At 45.2% G+C, this 12,349-nt stretch overlaps 1 protein-coding gene across 5 annotated transcripts in view; it reads right to left on the bottom strand.

The window, feature by feature from the left end:
- Window positions 1–12,349, bottom strand: part of PFKM (phosphofructokinase, muscle) — an 88,297-nt gene that overhangs the window by 37,751 nt on the left and 38,197 nt on the right. For 2 of the 5 annotated variants that reach the window (XM_073663202.1, XM_073663201.1), the window contains exons 2-3: window positions 5,911–5,964; window positions 4,250–4,345 (exon numbers count right to left, since the gene is read on the bottom strand). In XM_073663202.1, coding sequence (XP_073519303.1) covers window positions 4,250–4,345; window positions 5,911–5,964 — 150 coding nt within the window. Of the gene's footprint in view, window positions 1–4,249; window positions 4,346–4,500; window positions 4,711–4,738; window positions 4,869–4,896; window positions 5,027–5,910; window positions 5,965–12,349 lie in introns of those variants that run through there. The other 3 variants (XM_073663203.1, XM_073663204.1, XM_073663205.1) reach the window with 3 other exon arrangements.

The following is a 12,349-nucleotide window of genomic DNA, read 5'->3' as shown; positions in this document are numbered from 1 at the left end:
GAATGACAGGATACCTTTAAAAACACTCTGCTGACTCCTAATACAGTCATCTTGCCATAATGAAAAGTGCCAATACACCTTCACTAGCCATCAGACAAATGCTCATTTGGAACCAGCCATCTCTCCCAAACACTTGCATGCTCAGCTCGGCATGTATTTTGCCCGAGGAGAATAAGCAGCTGCCAGAACCTTTGGGGGCGGCTTATCTCCCAAAAGAACAAAGAGTGGGCAATGAAATTCAACATGCCCCATCTTTCTCCTTCCCTACAATATCTATCTGGGGAGAGTCGGGAGAACTGATGCCGGCTTCCTTTGACTTGAGAGTAGCTTATGTTAATATACCAAAGTACAAGAATATCCAGAACTTTGTGTTCTTAAGGCTGTTCAAAATATAAACTTACAAACAAGTCAGATTTGAGCACATCCCAACAGGTAGTTAAAGGGGTTGTCCATTACTCGGACGATCTCTTCTTAAATTATGCATTCCCCAGTGTAAAATAAAAAAAAATCCCAAATACTCAAGTTTCGCTCTGGTGCCATTCCAGAGATGTCATCTCCAGTTCTCGTGGCGCTCGCGTGATATTGTCATTCCACGTGAACGCTGCAGCCAATCAGCAACCACTATTTGGCTGCAGTTCTCACACTTCCCTCGGATGTCAGAGTTTCATCTGAGCGAAGTGTGAGTGAAGACCATTTTGCGACTTCTGGAAAATCACTGGTCTTGATAACCCTGGGCCTTTATATGTACACGTAATATATAATCCACATAGAAACTATACAAATGTATAGGAATTCTTACCAATTCAGAAGATTGTTATATAACTCACCAAATTTACAATACATGCAATTTACTATACATAATTCCTACTGACCCACTGTATGGCAGGTTTACAGCTACTGATACTACTAATAATAAGTTTATTGGTATAGCGGCAACATATTCTGCAGCATTTACAATTTAGAGGGTTAATGTACAAACAATTCAAAACAAGAGGAGTGAAGGCCCTGCTTGGAAGAGCTTACAATCTATAAGGTGATGGGGGAGACACAAAAGGTAAAAAGTGCTTGTCATGTATGGTCCAGTCATCAATATAATAAATAGGGATATTTGTGCATGAACCAGTCACCAGTCAGTATTTGTATATATTTAGAAACAAAGTGCTACTGAGTGAATGGAGCGTGTAGGAACAGATGACAGAAAGGACCAGATTCTGAGGAAGTGATTGAATAGAGACTGTGGACACTGGGAATTATTCTGTTTGTCTGGGGTAGTGCATTCCAGAGAAATGGTGCAGCACAAGAAAAGTCTTGGAGACAGAAGTGGGAGGTCTGATTATGGAGAATGTCAGTCTTAGACCATTAGTAGATCAGAGGTAGATAGAGATGAGGGAGGAGAGGTTGGGTAGTGCAGCACTATAGAGAGATTTATAGAAGAGTATTATACATTTCTGATGTATTCTGTAGTAGATGGGCAATGACTGGCACATAGTAGAGTCATTCATGTAGCGGCTGGATAAAAGTATGACCCTGGCTGCAGAATTCAGGAAAGATAAGAGAGGGGAGAGTTTACTAAGGGGAAGACCGGTAGTGAGTTACAAAAGTCAAACGAGAATGAATCTGAGTGACAATAAGAGTTTTTACTGTTTAAAAGGTAAGAAAAGGATGGCTCCTATAAATGTTTTTAGGTGTAGGTGAAATGAGCGTGACATTTTGTAGTAATGCGGGGGTGATGCCAGGAGAAGATGTGTGTAATTAGATGTCATCAGGACAGGGATGATACCGAAAGACAAAACTGCTGATGGTTGGTCCAAGTCCAATGGGGGAGATGTATAGAGAAAAGAGGAGGGAACCTAGAGTTAAACCCTGAGGAACCCTGACCGTAAGAGGAAAAGGAGGGGAAGAAAAGCCAGAAAATAGTGCACTGAATAAGCGGTGAAAGATATAGGAAAACCAAATGAGATTGATGTCCTTAGGCGTGATAGAGTGGAGCATAGTGAGGAGCTGGTGATCCATACAGCTCATATTTCATGTGGAATCTGTATCAAAATTCCGCAACACAGTACAGAACATTTACCAAACCTCATTCACCATGCAAGACGAAGATTGTAGGCATGTTAACATAACACATGCATGTTTTGTGGTTGTTCGTGTGGATTTTCAGGTTAGTTTTACTGGGTATATTTTAACTTGTAAAAGGGTACAGAGACACATCTCTGTTATTGGGTTTGTGATTCATTTTAGCTCAGACCATTTATAATTACAATCCATGAGCCATCACTGATCAATGTTAAGGTGGTTTATAAGATATTCAAAAGTGAAGTAGAAACGTAGACAAAGAAAACAGTGAAAATGAATGAGACAGAAAAGTAAGGAACGAAACTGAACGAGTCAGTGAAACAGAGAAAGAAGGAAAGAATCAGTGAAAGACAAAGAAAGTAAGATAGAGAAGAAAAGAAAGAATGAGAGAATCAGTGGGAGACAGATGTAGAACAAAACATAATGAGAGTCTGCAAGAGGCAGCGAAAGAAGGAAAGAGAGAGAAAGTTAATTAGAGAAAGAAGGAAAGAGTAAAAAAGTCAGAGAGAGAAACATACAGAACAAAAGTAAGATATACAGAAAGAAAGAAAGGCAGGAAGGAGGCCAGGCAGACAGGAAGGAAGGAAGAAAGAATATGATAGTCAAAGGAAAACAGAGAAAAAAAGAAGAGAATGAGGGGGAATAGACTACAGTTGTTATCTGTGCAAGCTCAATGTCTCAATGTGTCAGGAGAAGAACTAAGAAGTTTAGAATTGTCATTGAAAATTTTGAAGTCCAGTAGTGTTCATAGTGTTCTTGCCTTTCTCTTTTATTACAGGACAAGCATATGTGAAACCTCTTACATATAAACATGAATCTTAAACTGGCCAGCCACATCTTATAACTATTGGGTTAATTTTCGTTTGGCCGGCCGCTGTCTCTCCTGAGCCTTCCATAGAGATAAATGCTTGTCTCGATCAAGAGTACATGTTTTAGAACTGGGAGAGGGGAGTATACGTCTGTCAAACATCTGGAGGAGGCCTATATCCACAAAGAACATTAGGATTTGATTTTGAAATTCAAGATGTACCATCCTGTTTTTCCCCCAACATTCTCTGTCTGAGAGTTTATGGTCAGCCTCTCCAATACGCGTCAACCAAGCTGCTCCTTACAGTCTGTGATCAATATCTGGGAAGACCAAAATGTACAGGTCATCTTGTAAAGTGTGATACCTTTGAACAGGACAGGATGACAAATCAATAGTTTGTACGTTATTGTCTAGATATCCATCCTACCACTGATCACCACCATCCACCCTGAGTGCCGACCATAACCTTTCTTCTCCTTTCCTCTGTCACTGTAAAGTTGGGAAGACCCTACACAAATGAGATGGTCAGCTGGTCCACGTAGGTGGGTTCAGATGACATTTATTTCAGGCTCATGGCCAGCTTTCCTTGCTGTTTAGATCTTTGCTAGTTAAAAACCTGCCAATTTTTACTACTGGATTGAGACTAAAAAGTGACAACAACTGGGACCCGCAGTGATTGCCACTTCCCACTCGCAAGACATCAGAGCTCTAACCTCCACAAGACAATCTCCAGCTTTAATTACCATGCCTGTGAAATTTCCATTTATTGTTACAGCTTTTAACCTTCAAAAACAAACATTATTGATCTTTACATTGATTTATCTTGACAAAACCATACGTGTAATGTTATATCTGTAGCAAGAGAATCCCAGTAGAGTTCTATCAGTCTGTAATATCCTATTTTATGTCGTTCTGTTGATTATTGCAGACACATGTAATCCTCCTTATGGGTCATTCCAATTAGAAGTGTAACATATTACATCAGCGCAGAAGCAATGACCAGATGAACTTATCAAGTATGGAAATATTAGTCAGTGATCTAAAATGTCATTCAATTGAAGAACTCAGTAAAAGACTGATTGAATTGTATACACATTTTGGTCATGATTTGCTGATTGTCAGGAGTCCAACTGCAGGACCCCCACCAATCTGTTCACTGTGATATAGTACTATGCACGGTGGGTGGGCAAAAGCACCAGGAATAGGTTACACCATTGTAATAAGATGCAAATGCTAAAAAAGCAGCACTAATCTGGTACATGAGGAAGGGGGGAGTGTGACATGCAGAACCAAACATCATTGAACTGTCGTTTAAGCCGAGAAATAATTCTAACATAAGACAATATAAAAAATAAGAAAAATTACCTTGGGCATCTCCTCCTGATGTAAGGACAGCAATAGCTTTGCCGACCCCCAGAGTCTGGGCTTCATGGTGCTTAGATCCTGGCAACATTTTGTTATCTGTGGAGGAACACAAATTCTTGCATGAATCCAGCTGCCCCGAGCCTGCGTCCTTCCAATCTGCCCGCGGAGTGAGGCAGAGCGGAGAGGGCTGCGGTGTTTTGTAGGTCACACTATCCCTCAGAATGACAAGACAAAATGTCACTACAGGTTACCTTCTATGCGGAGTCAGCCAAACATAATCCGGCCGGCTAGTGAGGGCCAAATAAACAAATACAAATGATGGTGTGCAAGGGGGCTAGTATACGGCTACAAGAACATGGCCCGTACACATCAGAGACGTGCCTATCTGCTCCTCAGTGACTCAGCTTTGCAGTCGAAAATGAACGCCGTCATTGCTCCTAAATGCTAGTATAGGAAAGATTTTTTTAAAAAAATAAGGAAAAATCCGACCTGTCAGACCGATATTTTCCTCGACGGCAGATCTCAGATAATTGTCTGCAATTAGATCAGTCGGGCATGCATGTTTACTGACATATGGAGAGGAAATACGCAAGGATTTACGTCTCTTCCGGGAAACAAAGGATCTGACATGTTAAAATCCAACAGACCCCAATCATCGGTTCCCTCCTGTGCAGATCTATGTGTCTCCATGGTTACCGACTCTGAAGAATCCCGTGTGTTCTTATTCTGCAGTCATGTGCCGCTCCATTACTTCTGTGCCCCCCCACCCCTGTCACTGAGATTAGACTGCACACAGTCCTGGATGTAGTCTGTTACCAAGGACAGAGACAGGTCTGTATAGGAGATGTTCATGCAAAACTGGACAAAATGTTTCAGAATGGCGATTTGTAAAGTTGTAGTAATTTTTTGTACATGTATTAAAAACCGTTGTAAAAGTGCATCCACCCTTTATGTTTCTATGGGTTGTTATTTTTTTCACACCTTCTTGGCTGTAGTCACACTTCAACTTTTCCCGTTATAGAGCAGCAGAGGCTGTGGGAAATGCAGCATTTAGCTTTGTTACATGATCGCTAGATATTTCCAGAACTATGAGTGGGGGGGGAGCAGAGCTGGGACACTTGGCCGGGGTGCAGTCAGGTAGACTGGTGGGGAGAAGTCCTGCCTTCCTCTTCTGTCTGAAATGCAGGACATTACAACAGTTGCAGCTTCTTACAGGCTGTTGTAACTTGATGCAGGAAGTAGCTTCCTCAAGTGGCAGGTTCTGGTAAGTATGAGTAAGTGTGCAGGGGAGAACACACCATTGGTGCAACCTGTGTAGCCACACAAGGGTCCAGGTGGTAAGGGGGCGCACTTACACCTCAAAGCAGTTGTAATTGCGCATTATGACAAGCTATTGAACTACAAACAGCCCATACATTGTTCTTACACAGGGGCCGTCTTCCATCTGTATCCACCCCAGTATGTGTGTGCAATGTGTAGAAATTATCATTGCTGCTAAACGCTAATAGAAACTCTGAGATGTTACTGTTGCTTCTATGGCCAACTTTCTACTAGTTTCTAAGTACAGTAATCACATCAGCATGTTTTCAAGAATGAATAGTGTAAAACTAAAAAACATCAATATGTTGTCTTAATAGAGCAACAAAAACCATCAATCTTACCAGTTGTAGTCTCCCCGGGGTTTTCAGTGGAGAAGACCTCGTCCTCCAGGTTCTCTGATAATGGAAGCACAGATGTTCACAGTCCGGGTAGGTTCTCCTATAGACAGTCTTATGCTACTATTCTACTTCTATGCTGGAAGCTAGAAACTCCACACAAGAAGTAACAGCAAACGTTCTTGACTACATAATAGATGTTCAAGAAGGTTCATTGCTGGCAGCAAAGACAAAGACAGCAGTGCTCAGTAATCGGGTCAGGTACAGAGGAGAAAGCAGACAGACAAACGGTCAATTATCCAGATCATCACCGACTAATAACAAGAAATTAGAAATATCGAAATGACAAAATTATTGATTTTACTCCTACATGTCCTTCTAAATGAACCCTTTCTATTTGTTTTATGATTAAAATGAAAAGTGCTTTGGTAAATGCCGGCACCCCCATTCACCCTGAGAACGGAGGGGCTGCAGCTTTAGTTTAGATCTGGTTTAGCTCTTCTGTATTTTTCCTGCAGAACATTGCGACTCGTTGTGTATGGACCTGCAGCGCGGCTCCATTAACCTAACTACGGATGTCTCTTCATTCCCAGTTGGGATTCTGACCGTCAGAGGTACAGTAGGTGTCCCATGTACTTCTAGGAAAACCCTACAATAGATTTTACAAAACAGAGCCATGATATAGATTCATGCGGAAGCCCTTAAAACGGATTTGTCAGGAGATTTCACAATACAAACTACAAAAGTTATTATCTAGCTGGATTTTATCTCTTGCCAGATTTATCAAATGCTCATTTTAGTATCAGACTTGAAAACGTTCATGACCATTTCAGAAGCAAATAAACCATTTAATTCATGTTATGAAATACTACACTGGCCCCAGTGCTCACATGCTGTACAATTGAAATTCCAGTAATAAAGACCTGTGGACACACGCCATGTATATGGCAATGAACGGGAAATCTCAAATTGCTATAGTACTTCAGAACAAATGGACATAGTGGTGATAATGTCTGTAAAGCGCTGTGGAATTAATGGCGCTATATAAGTGGTAACATAAATAAATAAATAGTAAAGTTATTATCAAGTTATATTCCAAAGAGGAAAAAGAATAGTGACCCTCACCAAATAGTTGTCATCTTCTTTACCAGTGATTATCTAGAGCAGGGGTCTCAAACACGCGGCCCGCGGGCCGCATGCGGCCCCTGAGGCTGCTTTATGCGGCCCGCAGGCACAGACCCCCTTGACGATCCCGACCTGGTCCAGGAGGAGCCGCCGACAGCAGCGCTGCATTGCCGCACAGAGACTGTCTCCCAGCACTGCATTTCCAATGCCAGCCGCCGGCCAATCAGAGGCCAGCAGCTGATATCTGCGTGTCGGCGCAGCGAGTATGACGTCATTGCCATATGCAGATGTCAGCTGCTGGCCTCTGATTGGCCGGCGGCTGACATTGAAAATGCTGTGCTGGGAGACAGTCTCTGTGCGGCAATGCAGCGCTGCTGTCGGCGGCTCCTCCTGGACCAGGTCGGGATCGTCAAGGGGTCGGACTCTGTGGTGCCTGCGGGCCACATCTGCAGGAAGGCCGCCGAGGGAACGGAGGACAGGTGAGAATCATCTTTTTTTTTTTTCTATTTTATGTGTGTGAAGAACAGCACAGGGGGCACAGAGCCACAACATGGGGACCGGGATGGGGCACATAGCCACAACATGGGGACCGGGATGGGGCACATAGCCACAACATGGGGACCGGGATGGGGCACATAGCCACAAGATGGGGACCTGGATGGGGCACATAGCCACAGGATGGGGACCTGGATGGGGCACATAGCCACAAGATGGGGACCTGGATGGGGCACATAGCCACAAGAGGGGACCTGGATGGGGAACATTGCCACAAGATGGGGACCTGGATGGGGCACATAGCCACAAGAGGGGACCTGGATGGGGAACATTGCCACAAGATGGGGACCTGGATGGGGCACATAGCCCCAAGATGGGGACCTGGATGGGGCACATAGCCCCAAGATGGGGACCTGGATGGGGCACAGAGCCACAGGATGGGGACCTGGATGGGGCACAGAGCCACAGGATGGGGACCGGGATGGGGCACATAGCCACAAGATGGGGACCTGGATGGGGCACATAGCCCCAAGAGGGGACCTGGATGGGGCACATAGCCCCAAGATGGGGACCTGGATGGGGCACATAGCCCCAAGATGGGGACCTGGATGGGGCACAGAGCCACAACATGGGGACCTGGATGGGGCACAGAGCCACAACATGGGGACCGGGATGGGGCACAGAGCCACAACATGGGGACCGGGATGGGGCACAGAGCCACAACATGGGGACCGGGATGGGGCACAGAGCCACAACATGGGGACCGGGATGGGGCACAGAGCCACAACATGGGGACCGGGATGGGGACCTGGATGGGGCACATTAGTACAAGATGGGGACTTGGATGGGGAACATTACTACAAGATGTTTTCCATTATTACTATATGATGCTAATTGTAAGACAATATTACTGTATGTGGCCATTTGGGGGAAATAAAATTGTAAAAAAAATAAAAAATAAAATAAAGCATGAAAAAATATTGGGCACTAAAAATGCTGTTTTATATGTAAACTAAAGTAAACACAAAAAAGTGCACGTTTATTATCACCACATCCATAACGACCCAAGCCATAAAAAAATAAACATGGCAAAAATGTTCAAAAGGTGTATACAAAAAAAATGGTATCACTAAAAATGTCACACTGAACAAAGAATGCGGCCCCCCAAATTCAAATTTTTTCCATGTGCGGCCCATATACCCAGCCGAGTTTGAGACCCCTGATCTAGAGGCATATACTGTATAACTTGCAGGGGGGGAGCTGGCCCTCAAACTGATGCAACAACCATTTATCACCTCTCATACTTAAAGGGAACCTCTCACTTCATTCATGCTTCCCACACCATAGAGCATAGCCAGAGACCAGACTAGTTTGGCTCTTTCACCGACAGGATTTTCCTAGCACCACTGAAGGTGATTGACAGATGTCTCCTATAGCGAGAAACCTGTCAGTCACCTCTACCAGTGCTGGGAAAAGTCAGCCAAGGGCAGAGCCGAACTAGCCTGGTCTATGGCTATGGTCCACTGCCAGATCCTTAAAGGGAACCTGACAACAGTTTTTTGGCTTATAAACTATGCCCATGACCATTAAAATAATTTAAATGGGGTTCCTACAAACCCTTTATATCCTCATAGGTGCCCCTGCATACCTCTGAAAAAGTGTTTTTTTTTTTTGTTTTTTTTTAAATATATCATTTTTAATCGAAAGTTTTGGGTACACTGGGTAGGTAAAGTTGTTAATTATAGAGTTATTTATCATTGACTAAAGATCTCTACGTAAAGTGGTATAAAGTCAATTGGGTAACATACAAGAGAAAAAGGATAACTGAAAAAGTATTTTACAGTGTATGTAAATTGTTTGGTCCGGTCTGGGTGAATCCAGAGTACGCACAGCACCGCCCAGGTCCCTTTAAACGCCGCCTCTTCTCTCTGTATGGAAGTGGATGACGCCTCTATGTCATCCATCCAATGCTTGAAGTCTCGCGCTGGCGCAGTTGAATCAGAGACCAGCAGTGCAAAGTCATGTAACGCCGGCTTTACTTGTATGTCACCAGCTCCCTGAGAGTGTGGTGTGCCTGCGCAGGTGGGTCGTTTCAGAGAAAAATATTGTTGGCTGCAATTGTGCTGTCAGGATCTGATCACTGCCTGCGGTTTTGGCAGCATGAATGAGGCGACAGGACCCGTTTAAGTACGAGGCAATAAATGGCTGTGGCATCAGTTTGGGTGTGAGCCCCCTCCCTCGCTAGTAATATATGCCTCAACTATGCCTGCTAACAGGAGCTCTATGGAACCCTCACTCCATGTGCAACAAATTTTCCTACATCCATGATCTTTTCATTACTAACAAACTCTCCTTCCTCAGCATCACCGAAACCTGGCTCACCCCGTCTGACACGGCCTCCCTAGTTGCACTTTCGTACGGTGGATTCTATCTTTCTCACACACCCCGCTCCAATGGCAAGCATAGTGGGGGAGTAGGTTTTCTCCTGTCAGATAACTGCTCCTTCACCCATATCCCACTGCCACCCTCCATTACTCTCCCCTCTTTCGAGGCACACTGTGTGCGCATCTACCCCCCTTCAACCTCCAACTGGCCGTCATTTACCGCCCCCCAGGACTAGCCATCGCCTTTTTTGACCACTTCACCACCTGGCTGCTTCATTTTCTTTCCACTGACATCCCCACTATCATCATGGGTGACTTCAACATCCCCACTGACACTTCCCACTCATCTGTCTCCAAGCTTCTATCGCTCACTTCCTCCTTCAGCCTTGCGCAATGGTCTTCTGCCCCCACTCACAAAGATGGCCACACACTGGACCTCATCTTCACCTGCCTCTGTTCCCTATCTAACCTCTCTAGCTCACCTCTCCCTTTTTCTGACCACAACCTACTCACATTCTCTTCCCTCTCCTCTCCATGTCCACAATCCCCACTCCACAAACTTGCAGACCCTCGTAGAAATCTCAAACACCTTGACCTACACTCACTCTCTGAATCCCTTCTCCTTCTCGCTGGCATAAGTTCATTATACGATACAGATGCTGCTGCCACTTTATATAACACCACAACAGCTGCAGCTCTCAATTCGGTCTCCCCCCTCACACATACCACAGCTCGCCCACTCAACAGGCAACCCTGGCACACTAACCTAATTAAAGAACTGCGAAGGGCCTCCGGGGTTGCTGAGCGGAAATGGAAAAGGTCCCACTCCAACGAGCATTTCATCGCATTCAAACAGTCCCTCACTACAAAACAAACATACTTCTCATCTCTCATATCCTCCCTGTCTCACAACCATAAACAGCTATTCAACACTTTCAATTCTCTCCTTCGTCCCCCAGCGCCTCCTCTCTCTCCTCTCAATTCAGCCGAAGACTTTGCCTCATTCTTCAAGCAGAAGATTGACACCATCAGACAAAGCTTTTGCCTAAAGTCCCCACAGCCCCTCCTCATATCTACTCAACCCTCCTCTTCCAAAATCAGCTTCTCCACCATTAGGGATGATCAACTTTCCTCTTTAATCTCCAAATCACACCTCACCACCTGCGAACTTAACCCAATCCTGTCCCACCTCACCACAGTCTTCAACTCAACCCTAACCCACCTTTTCAACCTGTTACTAACAACTGGTGTCTTCCCCTCATGCTTCAAACTTGCCTCGATCACACCCATCCTCAAAAAGCCATCCCTTAACCCATCCTCTCTGTCTAGCTATAGCCCCATATCACTTCTCCCTTACGCCTCAAAACTACTGGAACAACATGACCATTCTGAACTGTCCTTACACCTCTCTTCCCGCTCCCTCTTTGACCGGTTACAATCTGGCTTCCGACCGCACCATTCTACTGAAACTGCCCTGACTAAAGTCACCAACGACCTACTAACTGCCAAATCCAAGCGGCACTACTCTGTCCTCCTCCTCCTGGACCTGTCATCTGCCTTTGACATAGTGGACCATTCCCTCTTACTACAGACTCTCTCATCTCTCGGCATCACAGATCTGGCCCTATCTTGGATCTCCACATACCTAACAGACTGGACATTCAGGGTCTCCCACTCACACACCACCTCCTCATCTCGCCCTCTATCTGTCGGTGTCCCCCGAGGCTCAGTTCTAGGATCCGTGCTCTTCTCCATCTACACTTTCGGCCTGGGAGAGTTCAGAGTCCCATGGTTTTCAGTATCACCTCTATGCTGATGACACACAGATCTACCTCTCTGGACCCGATATCTCCACCCTACTAACCAGAATCCCACAATGTCTGTCTGCCATTTCATCCTTCTGTGACAGATTTCTAAAACTTAACACGGATAAAACTGAATTCATCATCTTTCCACCGTCTCACTCAACCCCCCCAACTGACCTATCCATCAAAGTCAATGGCTGCCCACTCTCCCCAGTCCCGCAAGCTCGCGGCCTCAGGGTAACCCTCGACTCTGATCTCTCCTTCAAACCACATATCCAAGCCCTTTCCACTTCCTGCCGACTCCAACTCAAAAATATCTCCCGGATTCGCACATTCCTCAACCACAAATCTGCAAAAACATTAGTACACGCCCTCATCATCTCTCGCCTCGACTACTGCAACCTTCTGCTCTGTGGTCGCCCTTCTAACACTCTCGCACGCCTCCAATCTATCCTAAACTCTGCTGCCCGACTAATCCACCTGTCCCCCCGCTATTCTCCGGCCTCTCCTCTCTGTCAATCCCTTCATTGGCTCCCCATTGCCCAGAGACTCCGGTTCAGAACCCTAACCATGGCATACAAAGCCATCCACAACCTGTCTCCTCACAACCTCCAATCCTCACAAGATCTCCTTCTC

Source organism: Phyllobates terribilis, unplaced genomic scaffold, assembly GCF_046119375.1.
Source record: "Phyllobates terribilis strain yellow unplaced genomic scaffold, ASM4611937v1 Scaffold_2__4_contigs__length_985480577, whole genome shotgun sequence".
NCBI lineage: Eukaryota > Metazoa > Chordata > Amphibia > Anura > Dendrobatidae > Phyllobates > Phyllobates terribilis.
The sequence above is the reverse complement of the archived record's forward strand: the minus strand, read 5'-3'. Positions and strand labels throughout refer to the sequence as shown.